The sequence below is a fragment of the Hemicordylus capensis genome, chromosome 2 (assembly GCF_027244095.1).
Source record: "Hemicordylus capensis ecotype Gifberg chromosome 2, rHemCap1.1.pri, whole genome shotgun sequence".
NCBI lineage: Eukaryota > Metazoa > Chordata > Lepidosauria > Squamata > Cordylidae > Hemicordylus > Hemicordylus capensis.
The window spans coordinates 362,074,943-362,096,328 of record NC_069658.1 but is presented as its reverse complement, the minus strand read 5'-3'; the positions used below and the strand labels follow the sequence as shown (position 1 = coordinate 362,096,328).

The 21,386-nt window shown below is 40.5% G+C and overlaps 1 protein-coding gene and 1 long non-coding RNA gene across 5 annotated transcripts in view; one reads left to right on the top strand and one right to left on the bottom strand.

Moving 5' to 3' along the window:
- Positions 1–10,850, top strand: part of CPEB4 (cytoplasmic polyadenylation element binding protein 4) — a 104,885-nt gene extending 94,035 nt beyond the window's left edge. For all 4 annotated transcript variants that reach the window (XM_053295327.1, XM_053295328.1, XM_053295329.1 and 1 more), the window contains one exon: positions 6,353–10,850. In XM_053295327.1, coding sequence (XP_053151302.1) covers positions 6,353–6,580 — 228 coding nt within the window. In that variant the 3' untranslated portion in view covers positions 6,581–10,850. The remainder of the gene's footprint in view (positions 1–6,352) is intronic.
- The window catches only part of LOC128344674 (uncharacterized), a 31,066-nt gene extending 10,444 nt beyond the window's left edge, over positions 1–20,622 (bottom strand). Inside the window, exon 1 of the long non-coding RNA XR_008315983.1 lies at positions 20,497–20,622. This is a non-coding gene — a long non-coding RNA (uncharacterized LOC128344674). The remainder of the gene's footprint in view (positions 1–20,496) is intronic.
- Positions 20,623–21,386: the final 764 nt, after the last annotated feature.

Below are 21,386 nucleotides of genomic sequence, written 5' to 3'. Positions count from 1 at the left end.
TACCATCCATGTCTACAGGACTCATATGGGGCTCTTATACAAGTCCTATTTTAAATGAACACAGTCTACATATGGAGCCAGCGTGGTGCAGTGGTTAGAGTGCTGGACTAGGACCGGGAAGCCCCGAGTTCAAATCCCCATTCAGCCATGAGACTTGCTGGGTGACTCTGGGCCAGTCACTTCTCTCTCAGCCTAACCTACTTCACAGGGTTGTTGTTAGGAGAAACCTAAGTATGTAGTACACTGCTCTGGGCTCCTTGGAGGAAGAGCGGATATAAATGTAATAATAATAATAATAATGCATAGCAACAATACTTTGCTACTTAATCATCATTTTATGTTGATATTAATACAAGCTGTTTAACATTTTCTGTCAGCTCAAGCCAACAATAGCAAGAATATGTTTGCCAAGTCTCTTTAGTTTTCACATGTCTCTTTAGTTCAATGACATACTCATCATTGGGTAGGTATGGGGTGGGAATAAGGATCTAGCAGAATTTTCCAGTGTGTAAGATCTTGCCAGCCCACTCTGTTACTGTTACAGTTAAGAAAGTTCCATCCTTTCTTAACAGTTTGGCAACTTCCTCAAGGCTTCAGATCTTTTTGAGACCAATTTGAATGCTGTGGTCTACCTGTTTCAGTTTTTAAATAGGAAAAGCAATTGAGCAAATGGTGAGTTTGGTTGTGTGCTTAGTCCTTCCTGGTCTTGGAAGACCTGTCATGTTCTAATTCTTGATATAGGTAGTTGGCAATGCAGGTTAGGTTTACTGTTGCTTACAGGAAGTACCTGAAATTCCAGAGTGAAATGGGAGAATTTTTGCACATAACCTTCTTCAAGGGTGATCTATATGGCTTCCATATTGAGTCCTCTGGCCACAGAAGGGAACTGCACAGGCACTTCCCTTTGCTGGACCTCTGTGTCCAAAACCTGAGGCTGTTCACATGGTTCATCATGGGGTGACCAAAACACATGATTGTCAAAGGTGACAGTATCAGTTGCCTGGTTTATTTTAGCCTACTTTTCTTAGCTTATGAGATCACTTGGCTCTCTCTCTCTCTCTGTGTGTGTGTGTGTGTGTGTGTATGTATCCTATCAACTTTGCAATGCCTGGACCAATATGAACCAAATCAGGTATATTTGTAGGGGCACATAGGGACACCTGTGTGATGATGTGATCCAGCCCCATTCGAGGTTGTGGAGGTGTAAATGTTTGAGGTGCAAGTGGGTTAACATGTGGACTCTCCTACCTATTTGAACCAAATTTGGTACAATTGTAGTGAGTAACACATAGGAACACCTCTATGGTGTAGTTTGTGATGATGTCATCCACCCCAATTCAAGATGGCAGATGCATGAACATTTGAGGCACAAGTGGGCTAACTTGTGAACCACTGAACTGATTTAAACCAATTTTGGTACAGTTGTAGGGACACATAGGGATACCTTAGCAGCATAGTTTGTGACGATGCCATCTACCTCAGTCAAGATGACGGCTTCATGAACATATATTATTATTTATTATTTTATTATTTTATTATTTAATGCTAACTTGGCAAAGAGGCACCTTTTAACATGGTGGTTATCTTTTGTTTAGCAGAGGGAGAGTAACTGGCCCTATCCACCCCATCACAGTACCTCCAGTGACTATTGCTGGTGTCTATCTGATGTTTCTTCTTAGATTGTGAGCCCTTTGGGGACAGAAATCCATTTTATTTATTTATTATTTCTCTGAGTAAACCACCCTGAGCAACTTTTTAATTTTTTTTATTTTCATTTTATATCCCACTCTTCCTCCAAGGAGCCCAGAGTGGTGTACTACATACTTGAGTTTCTCCTCACAACAACTCTGTGAAGTAGGTTAGGCCCAGAGTCACCCAGCATGTCTCATGGCTGAATGGGGATTTGAACTCGGGTCTCCCCAGTCCTAGTCCAGCACTCTCACCACTACACCACGCTGGCTCTCTTTTGGAAGGGTGGTATAGAAATCGAATGAAAGAAGGAAGGAAGGAAGGAAGGAATAAATAAAGTATATACCATCTGACTCCAAAGGCTCTAGGCAGTTTACAAAAATAAACACAATAAAAACAGAATGAAACCAACTATTAAACAATTAAAAATGTAAAACATTCAGAGATTATTAAAAGCCTGGCTAAAAAAGTGTGTCTTAAGGTGTCTTTTAAAGGCTGGTAAAGATGAATCCCTGCTGGTACTATATCAGGCAGCAGCGATATAGGAAGATGCTGAAAGGCATCATCTCATACTGCACAGGAGGAGGCAATGGTATTTAAGATAACGCCCTCTTCGTCATGAACCCCACCGCCCACTGAGATCTGCTGGAGAGGTCCGTCTGCAGCTGCTACCAGCTCGTCTGGTGGCCACTCAGGGACGGGCTTTCTCCGCTGCTGCTCCGAGGCTTTGAAATGCACTCCCTAGTGAAATAAGAGCCTCCCCATCTCTGACTGCTTTTAAAAAGTCTTTAAAAACACATTTCTTCACCCAGGCTTTTAATTAATGTTGTTTTAATGGTTTAATGCTGTTTTAAAGTATTATTTTAAAATTTTAAAATGTTGTAATGATGTCCCCCTCCCCCATTTTTGTCTTAACAAATGTTTTACTTTGTTTTTATTCTGTTGTAAACTGCCCAGAAACATAAGTTTTGGGTGGTATAAAAATGTTTAAATAAATAAATAAATGGTAAACCCCTCCTGTATTCTACCAAAGAAAACCATAGGGCTCTATGGGTGCCAGGAGTCAAAATAGACTTGATGGCACACTTTACCTTTAAAGATGCTAAGCCACAAATGTCTATAGGGAGTGCATTCCACAGCCCAGGAGCGACTATAGAGGCCCACTCCGGAGTCATCAACAGACGGAGATGGACCTCTCTTGGTGATCTTAATGTGCAGTGGGGATCATGCAAAAGGACTCGCTCTCCCAGGCAACCCAGTCCTAAGCCATTTAGGGCTTTAAAGGTAATTGCCAGCACTTTGTGTTTTTCCTGGAAACCTATTGGAAGCCAGTACAGTTGCTTTAAAACAGGTATAATATGCTCTCTTCAAGAAACCCTGGAGACCAATCAAGCCACTGCATTTTTAACCAACTGAAGTTTCCGAACTACATACAAAAGCAGCCCCAAGTAGAGCGCATTGCGGTAGTCAAACCTAGAGGTTACCAAAGAGTGCACCACAGTTCTGGGATCATTATCCTCAAGAAACGGACGTAACTGTCGTATCAACCAAAGTTGATAGAAAGCACTCCTGGCCATTGCCTCAACTTGAGAAATAAAGTGAGGCCTGGGTCCAGAAGCACTCCCAAGCTACGTACCTGTTCCTTCGGGGGGAGTGCAACCCAATCTAGAACAGAAAGATCTGTTATATCCTTCAAAGTATGACCCCTTACCATAAGTACCTCTGTCTTGTTTGGATTCAGCTTCAATTTATTATCCCTCATCCAATCCATTACTGCCTGTAAGCAGGCATTTAGGGGGGCTATGCCAGTCATGGAGAAATAGACTTAGGTGTCATCAGCATATTGATAACACCCTGCTCCAAATCTCCTGATGCTCCTACCCAGCAGTTCAATGTAGATTTTAAAAAGCATCGGGACATAATACTATAGCTATCATTTCTGAGAGCAACTATCTCCAAGCGACACCATCTAGAATCTACCAGAGAGATAGGAACAGAACCACTGCAAGGAGCGCCACCGACTCTAAAATCCCCCAAGTGATCCAGAAGGAGATCATTGTCAATAGTATCGAAAGCTGCAGAAAGATCCAAAAGAACCAACAGAGTCACACTCCCTCTGTTCATTCCTTGGTAGAGATCATCCATCAGGCCGACCAAGGCTATCTCCACCCCATTGATTGATTGATTGAGGGCTGTCAAGTCGGTGTTGACTCTTAGTGATCCCATAGCTTGCTCTAAAGCCAGTTTGAAATGGATCTAGATAATCAGTATCATCCAAAACTGCCTGGAGCTGATCAGCCACTACCCTCTCAATTACCTTGCCCAACCAAAGGAGGTTGGAGACTGGCCTATAATTCTCAATCACCGAGGGCTCTAAGGCAGACTTTTTAAGCAAAGGTCTCACAATTGCCTTCTTCAAACATGGAGGCATCCTGTCCTCCCTCAGTGAGGCATTTATGATGTCAATTAGGCCATCTCTAACAACCTCTCTGCTCAATGTTATAAGCCATGTTGGGCAAGGATCCAAAGGACAAATGGTAGGTCAAACATCTCCAAGGAGTTTGTCCACATCCTCAGGAGTCACAACTTGAAACTGATCCTTTCTAATTGAGCCAGAGGACATACTGAACACCCTTGAAGTTTGAGGCGTAACTGGGTTAACTTGTGAACAGACTAACCAGTTTGAACCAAATTTGCTACAGCTGTAGGGACACTTAGGGATGGCTCAAGGGTGTAGTTTGTAATGATGTCATCTACCCCAGTTCAAGATGGCAGATGCATGAACATTTGAGGCACAAGAGGGCTAATTTGTGGACTGCCTCACCGACTTGAACCACATTTAGTCCAGTTGTAGGGACAGTGAAAGGAAAGTAGGCAGATTATTTTTTACCAGAACTACTTGTTGTCTTTTTGGTTGGGTTTTTGTTTTTTCAGGTAAGGGAATTAATATAAGCTCATCTGATCCATTAGGGATCTGCATTGTTAAAACTGGCAGTAGCAATTGATAGGTTTGGCAGTTGTGTGCTTGGAATGTCTCACCACATAGTATACATGCAGTATGCTGCTGTGCTCAGAAATATTTGGATCAGTAACTGCTACAGTGTTTGCAATATCTAACTGCCCCAATAGAAATGTTCACACGATCACTTAACAGTGGTTGGTTAGGATTAGGAATGCAGCCTTAAGCCCAGTTAGCCCGTGCACTCCCCGCTCCCCTTACCTCCTGGTCTATGATGTAGAGCTGTGACATTTCCTTCCTGCTCTGTTTAAACCTCTGTTCTGCACCTTTTGCAAAACCAGGAACTGTGATTAAGCTTTGACTTACAAGCCAGGATGTAGACCAGCTTTAAGTTCTGGTTTAACATCCTAGTTTATAAGCCTGAGTTAAACCACTGTTCCTGACTTTGCATGAGCCACAGAGCCACAGTTAAAAAACAAACACACAAACAAATAAACAAACAGGAACTTGTCAGGCTAAGGAGGTCTGGGGAGGAGGGAGCACACATGCTTGTTAGGCTTATGCTTACATTCCCAGTTCTAACTAACCATAATTAGTTGAGTATGTGAACCCAGCTGGTGTTTTAAAATCTGTAATTTTTCTTCCAGTTTGTAGATCAGGATAATCCTATGTAAATTTATCTCTTTGAAAGTCAGAATGTATTGACCTATAAACTTTGTAAACACCTACACTTCAGAATTTTAACATGTGCACATACACACATTTTATAAAACTGCATTTAAAGCAAATCCCATTTCAGTCTCTGAAATACATTTCTCCACATAGCATGTCAAATGGAATAAGGCACTGTTTCAGCCTTATTGCACTGGCAGCCGGCTAGGATGTAGTGATGTTCAGCAGTTAGTTGCTTTTGTTAGCTACTTGATAAAGGGCAGAGCTAGACCAGATGGCATAAGATTTGTAATTTGATCTTCTGTTTCTTTTCAATTTTTCATTAACACATACTGAATATATATAAATTTCAACACAGAAAATGAAAGCATTGGATCAGGGCTGAGGACTCTTTCTAATTTCATCACCTGGAGAGGAGAGCTAGTCTTGTGGTAGCAAGCCTGACTTGTCCCCTTAGCTAAGCAGGGTCCACCCTGGTTGCATATGAATGGGAGACTAGAAGTGTGAGCACTGTAAGATATTCCCCTCAGGGGATGGAGCCGCTCTAGGAAGAGCAGAAGTTTTCAAGTTCCCTCCCTGGCTTCTCCAAGATAGGGCTGAGAGAGAATTCCTGCCAGCAACCTTGGAGAAGCCGCTGCCTGTCTTTGTAGACAATACTGAGTTAGATAGACCAATGGTCTGACTTAGTATATGGCAGCTTCCTATGTACCTTTCCCTACACTATTTTCCTTATCTGAACTGCTGCCTTGAAGTTGTTAATAGTCCCACAGGAGAAAACACATGTGCGCACACAAGGTACAGGAGAGGATTGTTGCATCAGTGCTCCATTTTCACTTTTTGGAGGCAACTGGCTACTGTTGGAAAAAAGACAAAACAGACCCTCAATCTGATCCAGCAGAGTTGCTGTTATATTCTTAGCACAGAAGAGTATTAATTAAGGCATATATGCATTACAGGACAACTGGATTGCTAAGGTATCTAAAGGAGAAAAAGATGAGAGTGTAAACTTTTTCTCTTTTTCTTTTAACACAGGTGGAAGTTAAGCCATATGTCTTGGATGATCAGCTGTGTGATGAATGTCAGGGGGCCCGTTGTGGTGGAAAGTTTGCTCCATTTTTCTGTGCTAATGTTACCTGTCTGCAGTATTACTGTGAATATTGCTGGGCTGCTATCCATTCACGCGCTGGCAGGGAATTCCACAAGCCCCTGGTGAAAGAGGGAGGAGATCGCCCGAGACATATTTCATTCCGCTGGAACTAAGTGATTACTGCAGTGTATTCATATGCAGGCCTCAAAATAAGTGCACTCTTCTGTTATCCTGATTCCCTTGCCCTCCCTTCCTCTTCTCTCTTACTCAAGATAGCATGTCCTTCTGTTATAGTCTGTAATTTAACAATAGCATAATGAAAGAATGACCTATAATCATATAGGTATTTTGTAGAATCTTGTCATTAAACTGTATTGGGAACTCCTTTGAATATGGATAACATGGTGCATGGAAGCCAGGTTCTCTTACCTTTAGTTATTAAGAGGACACTGCTTTCCTGCTATCTTTTCTTGGAGAAAGAGAGAACAATATTAAGAGAAGAGAAATGAAACAATAGAGTATTTTGTTTTTTAATTAAATTATTGCTAATAACAAAATCAATAGAAATACTTTTATTAAAGTAACCATGAGATAGGAACACTATGAATCTATTCTGACACTTTGTCCAACCCACCCGTCCCTTTCCTTCTCCCCTTCCCTACCCAAACCTCTGGGAAGCCTGTTTTCTTGCCACCTATGATTTTATAGCAATGGAAACAGTTAGCTGTTAACCTAATAACAGGAAAGAGCATGTTTAAAGCAACAAAAATGCATGAGTAAGGTTTAAAGCAGCATTAAGTTAATTTTTTATTTAAGGGTTCTGAAGCTAAATTTTTTAGCACAGTTTCGTGTGTCTCACCGTGCCTCCAACTTCCCACCACATTCAAATTTTTACTAATTGAGTAGGCAGAGCTTAGATCTTCATCCAAGCAATCACATTTTAAAAGTTCCCGAATGTAATTCTGGGTCAATTAACTACTGGGGGTGTGGGGTGGGGAGTGCACTTATTATTTTTTATTATTGTTGTTATTTTTAAAAGAAGAAACTTCATTGTCAGAATACAGCCCTAGAAATCCTACCAAAGCTAAAGTAATGACAACTAGTGAACTGGCATGTCCTCTCCTGAAGAACAAATGTATAGATTTTATTTTTGATGGTTATATAGAACTCTATATCCTAATTTACTAATGTTAATCAGGGGCCAGCTTTTGCTCTCCATTTTGACGTAAAATACAAGAACCTAAAGATATACCTCAAGATTATCATTTTGATTCCCCCACTTCTAAAATCCTAGGAATCTACTCTTACATCAATCAAAATTTGGCTGCATTTTGGGCTAACTCTGGTATGCAAAAACAGTTTGAATATTCTAATGAAGCTGTATCTAGAAAGCATAAGAGGGACAAAGTGAAGTTTTGTTTCCAAGGATGTTTTGCACTGTTGGCTGAATGACTAGGCACGTATACATTCTTCACCTTTGTATAAAGAAGAATATGCTTGTCTTCTAGCAGAGAGCAAGCGAGTAAGGGAATCTCAACAAATAATGCTTTGGGGAACTTAGCACAGAAAATAAAGAATTACAGGGCTTTAAAGTACCAACTGGCTGAGTAATGTATGTGATGTTTTAAACATATAAGTGGGAACACAGTACATGTTAAAGCTAAGGTGCAGGGTGGTGTTGGTTAGTTTGAAATAGTCACTTGATGCTCTGTAAACCTGAGAAACTTGATAGGAGTGAATGTGTCCAGCTCTTAATAAACGTTTTTGTAGCAGTGTGCAAAACAAACCAGTCCATTGGCAATTTGAACTGGCATGGTACCACCATAGACTCTTAAACCAAAGACTTGCCTTAGCACAGCTACAGGAAAATAAGAAAACAGCTCTTCTGTAAGCCCTCTCTCTCCCAATTATCTGTGAGAAGCAGTTTTGATTTTCAATACATAAAACATACCTTGTTATTTTCCAAAGGTCAAAATGGAGACATTTGCTGTCTACTCATCAAGTAGAGAAAGGAAGCTGCTTTTAATGAAATCCCTGCAAATATTGACAACAGTAAATGCAAATGGAGAGTGCTCTTTTGTAGACTGTCAGGGACCTTTTTCTCTGAAGTACATAATTATAGTTGGAATATTCCTTTTAATTTTTTAAAACGCTTGTAGGTGGCTTGGGGTGTCTTATTGTGCCGATCCTATCCAGTGAACAGGTGAGATGGGTTACCATTACAAGAAATAACACTGTTTGAGAAGTAGCTTTGAATAATTTTTTCCCTTTGTACATGACCTGCTGAATTTCGGTACAGTGTTTTTGTAGCTAACTTATTTTGTCATGCACATAATGTATATTTGTTATGCACTACTTTTGTATATCTTGTTTTTCCAACAGTGAGCATTTTTAGGCACACTTTTCACTGACGGGATATCTCTTTATGCAATACCTCAATTTTTCATATTGCAAAGAGTAGCTTTTTGTACTTTTATTACTGAGAGATCTTCATATACTTCATTTTTTAATATAAATAATTTTAATAAATTTTATTTTCTTATATTCTGCTTTTTATACATTTCAGTGCTCTGCATACATTTTGAATTATGGATGTTGTGCACTGGCAATGCTATTTTAGAATTTGCAGAGAAAAGAAAGCATGTTGCTTAAACATCTTTAGCCCAGCACCAGATATTTGGTGTACATATAATTTAAGAAATACTTATATGTAAAGTTGAGACTTAAAAAAAAAGAAATTTTTAAAAAGCATGAAAGTGACAAATGAGAGAGTTTGTCTTTAGACCCTTGAAATTTAATGCATAAGCATAGAGTAGAAGTTTAAAAGTAACATCCCAAATTGTCTACCGCTTCTTAATAGGTTTTTAAAAGTAATACACAAATGCAGATGTTTTTTGGTGAATGTTTAGCCATTTTTAATCTTAACAAATTGATGTTAGGTGTTTGCAGAGATGTGTCTGCTCTTTTAAATCATATTTAAGGAAATAAACCCAAGCCTGCCCAGTGGTGGGCATGTAATGTTAGTATGCATGACTAATATTTAAAAAGAAAATGTTATTCTACTAATATTCACTTGTGGTGATTGTGTGAAAAGCGTGTTTACAGATTATTTGGTTACACTTCAATTTACAGGGCATAAATGATTATCTATATTACTCTGTACTCTAAATAGTGCTAATATAATATGTCCTTCTGATTATGTGGGAGGTGGAGTTGCCATGTCACTCCAAGCATAACTAACATGTAATTAGTTTTAAAATCTTAGGGTATCACTTTAGTTAAAAGAGTGTAAACAAGCATGTCATTTTCTCTCACAAGCATGGCACTGGCCATGTATTTACAATGTAGTTACAGAGTAATTACATGGTTATTTTTGCAATGTAAAATAAAGTGTTTCTGATTATTTTATATGTAAAGGAACCCCGACTGCCCTGTGCTTTTTTGGTATATAGTATCTACTTCTCCATACACAGACCTCTGCAGAAAGCAAATCTAAAACTTGCAGTGAATGACTTTAGTGTTTTATAAGGATGCTGTTGGAAAGACTTGATAATTCACCCCTTTTTGTTTCTTGAAGAGTTAAAGCCTTCTGTTTTAAAAGGTGATTTAAAACTTGAATGTGATGAATTGTGGCAAGTTAACTTCAAGTTATGTGCAATACTTATTTCAGACTTCTGGAAGATCTTTGCAGTGTAATTCTTTGTTTTTAATTGCAGACATTTAAAAATGTCATTTTCTACTGTTCTAGTAAATCCTCTTTCTTGCTGGTGTTTCTAAAGAAAAGAATCAGAAATCAATCTTTCTACTAATGTAAATTTGAGATTATTTTTTAAAAAAAGGAATAAAAGAGGTTTTGGTCATTTGCTTTATTTTATTATCTTATTTTAAAGCTACTGTGATTGATAGCATTGTAAGAATTGGGACAATATTGTATTCAACTGTTTTATTTTTTATATTTTTAAAATTTAAAGTATAATTAGTTTTTATAATTTTCATCAGATTCTTTTGTTATATTTTTTGGAAGTGAAACTTTTAGCAAGTGGGTGTCTAGTTTTTACTAATCCCTAATATGTTTTCCCCCAATGTAATGCTCATATTATCAGAAGGAAAAGTTATTTAAGTATGTCAGTTACTTGTACTACTTGGCTGAATTTCCATATAGTTTTTACTGTGTATGGGGAGGTTGTAGTATTTATTATAGCATTTTAAATAAGGGTAATTCATTTTTTTATTAAAGTCATTTTCACAATTTAAGTTCATATTTTTGTATGTTCTATTCTAAGTTATAACACAAGTTTCTTTTTTAAGAGAATTCATTTGTTGAAGTGCTAGTGGAAAATTAATGTTATTAAATAGTTTGCAAATGACTATTTATACCAGTATGCATATAATTTTTAAATATTTGTAATGTGAGATGTTGAATGAATAAAACTTTTAACTCAATGATTACTCAGTCTGTTACTTTGAACCTTTCAGGGCTTTCTCTAGCCAATTATTCATGGAAGACCAGTGTGGTGCAGTTCAAAAAGTATTGTTTGACTATAGAATCTCAGATTCAAATAACTGTTTAACCATGAAGTGTAGTGGCATATCTCAGCCCTACTCACATTTCTGTTATTGTAAAATACTCTGTACATGGAATAATATGCTCTGGAAACAACTAATGCATTAGACAGTGTTGCATTCCCAGGTTTCAGAGGAAGTATACAACAGCAGAAGGCCCACAGTAAGGAATTCTTTTCCTCTCCTCACTTTGAGCTTTTATTCTGGAGAGCTAGTGCAGAGTAGTGGGCAGAGTGTTGGACTTAGATTGGGTGACCCTAGATTTGAACCCCTGCTCAGCCATGAAACTCACTTGGAGATCTTGGGCCAGTCATTATCTCTCAATCGAACCCCTTTCTAACAGGACAGTTGTGAGAAAAAAATTGAAAGGTGGGGAACTATGCATGTCACCCTGAGTTGCTTGGAGGAAAAGCAAGATTAAAATGTAAATAAAATTTTTATTTAATGAGACCCTCACATAAATGTGCATTCTGTAGCCATCTTTCTTAACAGCTGTTTATTGCTATCTACTCTCTCCTGGAGTCATTCTTCAGTATCATAATACAATTGGCAATCAGTTTTGAATCTTTTAGTGAGATGCATGTTGCATGGTGCTGACTCTGATTTATGCCAAACCAGAAGTAAATCTGCCATCTTTAGTCATATTGGAACCCTTGTAGTAATTTGCCAGGTTATCCTGGATGGTTTTGAATGTTTGCCCACCCAGTGGTATCACTTCTGAGAGTGCATCAATCCTAGGCAGATTCAAGGTCAACAATAGGGGCTAGTCCTAAAGGACTTTTTCAGAAGCTGATGATCATGGTCCATGATCATCATGATTCATGGATAGCGTGCTGAGAGGATAAGCCTTCAGCTGTCTGCTCAAATGTCACCCTGGGGGAAGAGCCAAATACTGCCTATTTATATTTTGTGAATTTGGTACTTGGGGAGATATGCTGTCTCTGGCTGGAGTCTCATGTGACTTTGGCATGAATCTTCAGCTAACTCAGCATCCTACTATCTATTTTTAAATGTACAGCCTTCCATATGCCAGCTAGGCCAAAAACAAGCCAAGTGTTGAGTCACCTGCTTTCACTTAGTGCTCTTGCTACTTAATTATCAGGGACAAAGGGAAGTCCAGCTTGATACTCAAATAATGGAATGTTAGATGAACAGCAGGACTGGAGTGACAATGTGTCTGAGAGGAAAAATGCAAAGCATTGGCAAGCAGAGTTTCTCTATGATTTAATAATAATAACAATAAAAAATAAACACAGCTTTGCTAGGCATGGGTGGGGATGGAATTCATTCTTGTAGATTTCACCCTTGTCCATCAAGCACACTTGGAAGATACTGTGGGGAGAAAGTGAAAGGCTTTTGTGCAATGCTCACAGCTGAAGCTTTGAGTTATATGGTATCATATACCAATGGTGGTTGGTGGTTCCTGGAGTGGTGTGTATGTGTGTGCGCACTGGGCAGGTGATGGGTGGCACCACGGGTAGTGAGAGGTGGAGCCAATTGTGGGCAGCTGCAGAGATGTGGCAGGACTAGGTGCGTGCCTTAACAATAACTGGCAAAGTGTAGATTTATAGCTAACAAGTGGGATCAAAATACAAGCACAAAAATCTCAATTGCTCATCAGCAGAGATACAGAGAAATATGGAAAACATCAGTTGTTTTATGTGCATAACAGGACTACAGTAGTTTGTAGATTTGTATCTAACATGGCAGGATCAAAACACAAACTCATACACACCGATCTGTACAAGTCACAAGTAAAGCACAGACCAGCTACAAAAGGCTGCTTCTGTGCAGAGTAAATGCATTCTGAAGTCACCAGAGTAGCTCTGCCTGATTATTTAAAAAATCCTATGACAATAATAATAATAATAATTAATAATAAATAACAAGAAAGAACTCTGAGCCAGAGTGATACAGTGCTTAGTGAGCTGGACTGGATTGGGGAAATTGAAGTTCAAATCCCCATTCAGCCATGAAACTCACTGGGACAGTCACTTCTCTTGCAGCATAACCTTCCTCATAGGGTTTTTGGGAAGATGAATAACCATGTACACCACTCTGGGCTTGTTGGAGGAAGCACAGGCTATTCATGTCAAAGTAAAATCTATATAAGCCATAGTTAAAGCAGAGACCAGCTAGAAAAGTGGAGAACAAATGCATTCTGAAATTAGCTGTGCCTGCCATGGGAAGCAAAGATGCATGTGGACACCCTCTCCCTACTCCATGCCTGCTGGACAGCTGGGTGCTACTCTGCCAGCTTTGAGTGCCCACTACTTAGCCTGGGTGTCCATCCTAGGAAGCAACTTTTTTTTTTATAGTGATCACTTCCTTAATCCTTGCCCAATGAACCATAACTGCCAGTGGACATATGAATGTTACAGATACTGCCCACAATCCAGAGAAAAACTCAAGTTAGCTCTCAGCATAGCAAATGGATTAAAAAAACAACTATTTTCCTTCCAAAAGAATCCATACCTTCTCTACATATACCACACCCAGTTGGAAAGCCACTTCTACAATTATTTGAAAAGCAGTTTGGACTCCATGCGTATCCATGCATATGCCCTAAAAATCCATGCATATGCCCTAAAATAACTTTCTGGCTTCATATGCCAGTTTCTAATCTAATTAGTCCAGCCTCACAGTTTGCTGTTCCTTCCAGTGTTTTATGGCATGTCATTTTGGGAATGGGCCATAATGCGTTGCATAGAGATCAGATCAGAGCAAGGGAGAGAAAGCAGAGGTTGCATTCCTCCCCTCCAAACAAACACAAAGCCAGCAAAAGATCAGACTCACCAACAGATGGACAGTCTACCTGCTCTCTAACCAAAATGGTGATTGGATTCTTCTGGGTAGCTAAAAGAAAAAGACTTCCCCATCCTCTGGGCATTTTAATTGGCTGTCTGAGGAGTCAGTCAGCCTAGTCCCTCTTTGGTTGGTGTATAGGGCAGTCCTAGGACCACCCACTTTGCCACAAAAAAAAGCATGTTTATTGGCTCCTGCCTTATTAATATTAATATATATATTATTTTTTTCAATTTTATTGAAACATAAAGCAGAAGAAAAAAATACAGTATCATAATATTTCTTTAAGCAAGTACTAAAAAGAAAACATTCTAAATATATTAACCGTTCTAAGAAAGTTTAGCAGCAATGATCAACACTTGGTTGCATAAAGCTGGATACATAAAGCTTCACAAATCAAATCTGGACAATGGGAACAAATGATGTCGGATATTAAAGTTTATAAAGGGATCCCAAGCTGACATAAATGTCAGTTTGAATGAAGTCAGTTGAGACTTCATTCATATAAACTGAAACTTTGGAAACTGAGGCATAATCCCATAATTTCAAGAACCAATCATTTGAAGAAGGGACTTCAGAAAGACATAATATTAATATTTTTTAAAGATCTGGGGCTTTTCATTTGTTCTTTGAGGTTGATGCTACTGTCACCCACCTCACAACTCTTAAGGCAGCAGCAGGCTGCAGGCAAGAGTAGAGATGTGCCCACACTCTGTGCCCATTCCGTACAAGGTGGTACGCAGCAGCCCCACACCAGCATTTTTGGGGACAGTGCCAGTGGGGTAAATGCAGCAGGGCAGGGATGGGCACCCTCCATGCTCCTTAAAGGTACCCCCCCCCACCTCCCAGGAATGCACAAATCTGTTTATGCACATTCCTAGGCAAGAGCATCAGGGAATGAGTGGCAGTAGGCACACAAAATGGAGTTAGTGACAACATGGCTGACTGAGAAATTTAAGGTGAGTGCTGCCCATTTTGCCCATAGATGATATCCGCCCCTGTTATTTGCAAAGTCGATCTGACAGGGCCTTTAATTGATTTAGTCTCTGCTTCCCACATCTGAAGATGTGGCTTCCACAAAGGATTCTGACTAGCACAATCTCAGCATTTTGGATTTTGCTTGAGGATCTGAACTAGAAAGAACTTAAAGAGGCTGACACAGGAGTGGTTTTACTACTTGCTCTCCACAATTAAAATATTTTCCCAAAAATACACATTATAAAGGAGCAAACCTAAACTTTATAAAAGCAGGCATTGAACAAGGGGTCACTGCACAGCCTGCGTGCGTCGGCCATTTATTTTGACCTGGGAAGACTTGATATGAAAATTTACTTTTTTAGTTTTAAGGGTAAAACATGTTTTGTTAATCTTGAAAGTGCAGCTCAGTGTGCCCCAAAGGCACAACAAACAAAAAGCAAACAAGTACAATGTCTACCCTGAATTGTTAAGAGTGCTGTAGCAGTCCCATGGGCCTGGAGGCTGACAGTGCTATGGCTCATTAATTTCCCTAGTGCTTGAGCATATAGAACCTTTGTAAGAAGTAGCAGGTATCTCAAAGCTCTGGATTAATTTCCTGGGAAGTATTTCAGGTACCCGGAAATCAATACGGTGAGAGCACAGGCACCTTCATTAGCTCTGCTTGTTCCCTGGCTTCAAGCTGGAAATGTGTTCACTTTTGGTCTAATAAAAGCACGTAAGAGCTCCGTAGTGCTCCTTCTAGCAATGTGCCACCCATGCTGTCAACAAATCTGTACTGAACATCCTTCTAATAGATTTGGGGAAACGACCTGGGATGGAACCAGGTCTTAAAGAGAATTAAAATGGCATCTTAATAGCAGATTTCAAATCATAGGCTCATGCTTCTGAAAGTCTTATTAATGATTTTTCTTGAGCCTTGGGCCAAGTTCTGATGCAAGTTTCTGTGTAGGTGTTCTATGAATGTAGCCATGCACTTTCCACCCACCCCATGCCTTCCCAACATGCCCTTTCAAGCTGAACTTTTTCTATTTAATCCACTTTGATAACTTGTTGTTGAAAAGCAGCAAGTAACTGTTCTCAGTAATAATAAAAATAATAATTGCAATTGTAGTCTGCCCTGAGCACCATTCTGCTGGAAACGTGGAACATAAATATCATAAACAAATAGTATACATAAATAGCTTCAGTTTTGCCTCCCAAATGTGTTGCAGGGAAGTAAATTAGAAGTAAATTAAGGGTGTGGTGGGAGAACCAGGTGGGAGCCACAGAAGCTATGCCTCCTGGCTGTTTGGAACCTTTAAAAGGACACATAACATGTACAGATGTCCCTCATTATCCATGGCTGGATTATATAGACCGGACATTATTATACTCACCTTCCCCCCAGATGAGCGAGTTCTTGTTTTTGGAGTGCAAACTGCGCTCCCAGACAAGCAGAGCTGCATGGTGCAGCACACAGCTCCTCCGGAGACAGGAACAACACATGCCAGTCTCTGGGAATCCGACAAAGCAATGCACTGCATGACACTCATGATGCATTCTTCCAAGAGATGGAGACTTTAGGCGCCCATCTCTGTGTGTGGCTGGACTGGAAGCAGCCTGGTTCACACACAAGCAACAAGCCCGGGTTAAGAGAGCGCTCAGTCCCTTGACCTCAGCTAGGAGCCCGGCTAAAATGTCAGGCTAGGTGGCGGTTCCCGCGCTCAACCTAACCTAGGCTGGGCATCTCTAACCTGGGTTAGGCTGCATGTGAGAACAGACTCTGAGGCTATTCTCACAACCACAGGAAAGTGGCCTAAGGGAGCCCAGCCTGCTTCCCTGGAGTCGTGTGCTGCATTGGGAGCCACGCGGCTCCCAGCAGCAAACCGCACTAGTACCTCCCCGTTAGCAGAGTGAGCACTCCGCTAACCTCATTTTCCCGAGCATGAGACTGCGCCACGGCAACTTACGAGGAGACCCCCGACTGGGAAGTTGCAACAAGCCTCCCGGCCTCAGGGGGTCTGCCCAGAATGCCCTGCGCACTTGTGCGGGGCATTCTGGGACTTCCGGGGCCCAGGCAGCCCGCGATCCCCACCGCCCCTACCAGCTCCATGATGGAGCCAGTAATTGCATGGACGGCCAATCCAGGCGCCCAGGGTGAGCTCCCTGCTCATCTGTGGGAAGCCCGCTCTCCCCACGGAGCCCAGTTAGGCTCTTCACACGGATCGTGCCTAGAGCCTCTCTCTGTGTGAGAATGTCCTCAGAAACGTTATCAACTGGTTAAAACTCATTTTAAGCAGCTTTGGAATAGATGCTGAGCGGATTCTGTTTTGAATGGCTCAATGTATTTTTTAATGTATTTTTATATTTAATTTACCTGGTAACTTTCTTTCTCTACAGCTATATTTTTTGTCTCAAAACTGGACACTATCTCTTTGTTTATTATTTATGTTGATCTTTTGTTTTCTTCTGTATTTATTTTATTCCTATATCTTGTAAAGATGTAATTAAATCCCCACCAGCCCAAAAGTGGTAGTTGGAATGTATGTAAAATAGCTTAAACCACTCTGCCATTCTCTTGATCTCACACCCCAGTTTCGATATTTCCATTTGTGCAGATTGTTAGAATGCATGGAAACCATCATATTTCTTGATTATGATTTTTTGGGTGACTATCTTTCATACAAGTCCTGAGAATGCATGCTCTTTTTTTCTCTACCCTCTCTTTTGAGAGTGGAAGTGGAATAGATCTAAATTAAATGGTGTATTTTCTCATTGCTTCAAACAGATTGTTCAGTAGTAATTGCCCAGCAAATGCCTATGAGGCGATTCCTCAGCTGCTCTTTATTCAGCATTATGAAAGCCTGCTCAGACAACAGTCCAAAAGACCCATTGCCTGCCTACAGGAAATCGGAGACAAATAATGGCCTCAGAAGGGATAGCTGAGCAGAAAACATTAACTTCTCTTCTTCTCAGTAAAATAAGCCAATTCAGTTCGTCAGTATGAAAAACAGCCTCTGGGGTGAGGCTATGTATGCAGCTGCTTTTTCAAGAGTAAAATTTAATTTAAAAAACAACCACCCTACACACACACACACACATCCAAGAGGTTTAGGTAAATGCCTTGTATCTTATATCACCACAATGTGATATAATGATCATCTTTGTGTGATCAAAGTAGTATTGCCAGCTTTTAAAGTCAGATTGCTGAAGCAGCTATTTTAAACTATCACTTGAATAAGATGTGTTCACTGGCTTCTAGGATGCCAAAGGAAAGCACCTCCTCCGTGTAAATGAAATTAACAACATTAGACTCCCTCTGCTGGGCTAACGGTAGAATTCCATTAGTTCCTTTTTCAGAAGCCTGGAGGTGAACCTCTTCAAGAAGGCGCATTATGGCATCTTGTTCAGTTAAATCTACCCAGTGGGGGTGCAACAGTGCTTATGCATGCCAGCACCATTTTCTGTTCTGCAGCAAGATAACTTTTGTTCCTTCACCAAGTGAAGTGGGGGGAGGGGGAACTAAGTGAAATATGTTAATAGCCAGACAAAATAATGGTTATGAATGTACAGTTTACTCAGGACTTTACACTGTTCTCTAGGCAACATATGCATGCAATCTTTGAAATACAATGACCTTTCTAAAGATTTAGTAACAATACTTGAATAATGATGGGCCTCTCAATAACCAGGGAGCTCTAATTCTGGACTTGGTGCCCTTACAATTACCACCTGTTGAGAATCCGCAGTTCTCCAAAGCAAAAACCTTGCTTTTAGAACGCAAGTGAAAACTTGGCTTTTTACCCAGGCCTTTATATGAATATTGTTTTGGTTGCTGCTGCTTTGTATTTTGTGGTGATATTGTGCATGTTTTAAAAAGTATTGATTAGATTTGTATTTTTATATTCCAATTCAATATTTTTATTGTGTAATTTTTATAGTCTTATATTGTTTTAAATGTTTGGTAAACAACCTTGAAATTATTTTGATGAAAGGTGGTATACAAATCTAGCAATCAATCAATCAATCAATCAATTAAAATTAAAACCAACAAAATTATTGGAATTCTCCCTTTTAAAAATTCAATCCAGTTTAAATTACTCCTGCTAACTGAGCAAAGAGGCACCTTTTAAAGTGGTGATTCTCTTATATTGAGCAGGGAGAAAGCAACTGGCTCTATCCATTCCCAGCACACTTCCCTCCTGTGGCTATTGTTGGCAGAGGCGTATCTAGGGAAAATATCGCCTAGGGCAAGCACTGAAATTGCACCCCTGTCCAAACAGGAATGATGGGACTTGTAGTCAACAATATCTGGAAATCCTTGTTAAAAGGAACACTGTACCATCTAGACATGGTTGTTGATCAAAACCTGAAAACATGAGCCATCTCTGTAAAAGACTTAGAACAACAGTCAGGAGTTATGTGAGGATTCCAAGTGTCATTTTCTCTGTCTCATCTCATGCTTTTTTAAAAACACGACTTTGTCCTAGAGGATCACCTGCCTAAATAGCCACTAGCAAAATAGGGGAAGAAGAAGGTGGTGGGGGGAGTCTATAAACCAGTGAATGATTCCTGCCAGTCTTTGTCTTGTGATGATTGTTGGCTCATGATGGGGTATATGTGCACTCACCACACTAGTGCTTACTTTGACAGCAGGAGGGAGGAGGATACATTAGTTTGCCACACTAGACAGAGGCATTTGCAACAGGAGCAGATAGCCAAGTTCTGCCAGGGCCAAAACCAGCCCCTGCCAGACTAAGAAATCATTGTAATTTGCGCCTTCCTGTCACAAGCAGTGTGCTGTTCTTTTATTATTGACTGTAACTCTCAGATATCCCAGTCATGGATGGAAAATTCAAGGTCAATTTACAAGAGACACATTTTCTACATGGAAGTTTCTTCTGTGCAGGTGTGCAGAAACCCATGTGTAGTGACTGCAAGGTTGGAATGGGCCAAGATGAGATTTTAAAATGTGCCCCCAGCCCCTCAAAGTCCAGGGCCTCCACACACCCCAGGCCCCCAAGGATTTAAGTCTGATATTTCAAAATAAGTATGCTGCCTGGAAATACAGTTCACTGAATACACACACGCACACTTCACAATATATAGTGATATACATTGAGTACTATATGTTTGTGCTACTTTTAATGCCTAGAACACACTAGAAACACTAATTATTAAAATGGCCCCCTCGCTTCAGATTAGCAAAGAAGACTTTCAACCATGCAGGGTGAGCCTATGTTTGTTTTCTCAGAATTCTGAACAAATTCAGTAAAGTTTGATTCCAGGAGGTTTTTCACACAGGCTTTTAAAGCCCTATAACACACATCTCCTCTGGAATGGAGGTGCTGCATTCATATGTTGGCCAGATTTACCCTGAAGTCCCTGCAAGTTATTGGGGAGCAGTTCACACATAAGAAAAATAAAATAAAACAAAAGCACACACATGCTTCACAGTTTTCACTCAGACCTTCTGGGTTGCAAAACAACTTGAACATAAGTGCATTTATGAGTGAGTGAGTGAATGAATATAATATTGTTCCAGAAGTTTTTGTAATTTTCTTCCATGAAACAAGCCACTTATAGGGCTTTTTAGATAGTTTTTGTTTTTAAAGCCAGCAAAGTTTCCACTCTGTTTTAAATTAAATATTCAGACTTCTCAGTCTCTCCCCACCACCACCCATATCAAAGCCCTATGGCAAGCAGATCCCTATATATGGGGGGGGGGGGGGGGGAGTAAACCACAAAAATGAATTCACAGTACCTGGCAAAAGCTGTGCTGGATGTTCTGGGCAGAGGGTCTGCTGCTGCAGAGAACTCTGCCTGCCTTCTTCTTCCTGGCTTCCTTGGGGCCTGCCGAGTTCAGGCTTCAGGGAGGCCTACTCGGAGGCCTCTCTGTAAGCCCCGCCCACCCGCCAATCAGCTGAGAGGCAGGGAGAGAAGAGCTGCTTTGCAGTTTGCAGGCCCAGCCTGTGGAGGATCCTAGGCCTCGCAGAAGGCAAGCAGGATGGCAAGTGGCTGAGGGGCCCTGGGGCTGGGCAGGTGGGCAATGGGGTGGGGGCGGCAGGAACTGGTGTGGTGCCCTCCCCTCAGTGGCGCCTAGGGCACATGCCCTGGCTGCCCCACCCCAGTTCTGCCCATGGTTGTTGTATCTTATGTTTCTTTTTATACTCTGGGCCCTTTAGGGACATACCAATTTACGTATTTTTTATTTTTCTATGTAAACCACTTTGGAAATTTTTGTTGAAAAACGGTATATAAGAAGAAGTAGTAGTAATAGTAAATCTTAATAGTATGTCTAATGCTTGAAGGATTTCAAATTTTGCTTTGGAAGATGACAAAATGGGAACCTTACAGTAAATTGATTAATGTAATCCAGTAAGGTTTCATATGTGTAGCTAAATATTGTTACTAACACCTTTTCTGTAACAGCACTTGTGCATCAGTTTCTCTGTAGGTCTTGTATACAGTGGGGCAATGCACACGGGTGAGTGGGGGAAAGCTGGTCCAACTCCCCTCCCCTCCCCTCAAATGATTGCTGAAATGTCGCTGGGAGTGTGGACCATGCTCCCAGATGATCCGTGCTGTATAATACTGTGCAGAGCTCCAGAGGCTCCAGCCTCCAGATATCCCACAATGCACTGTGTGACATGC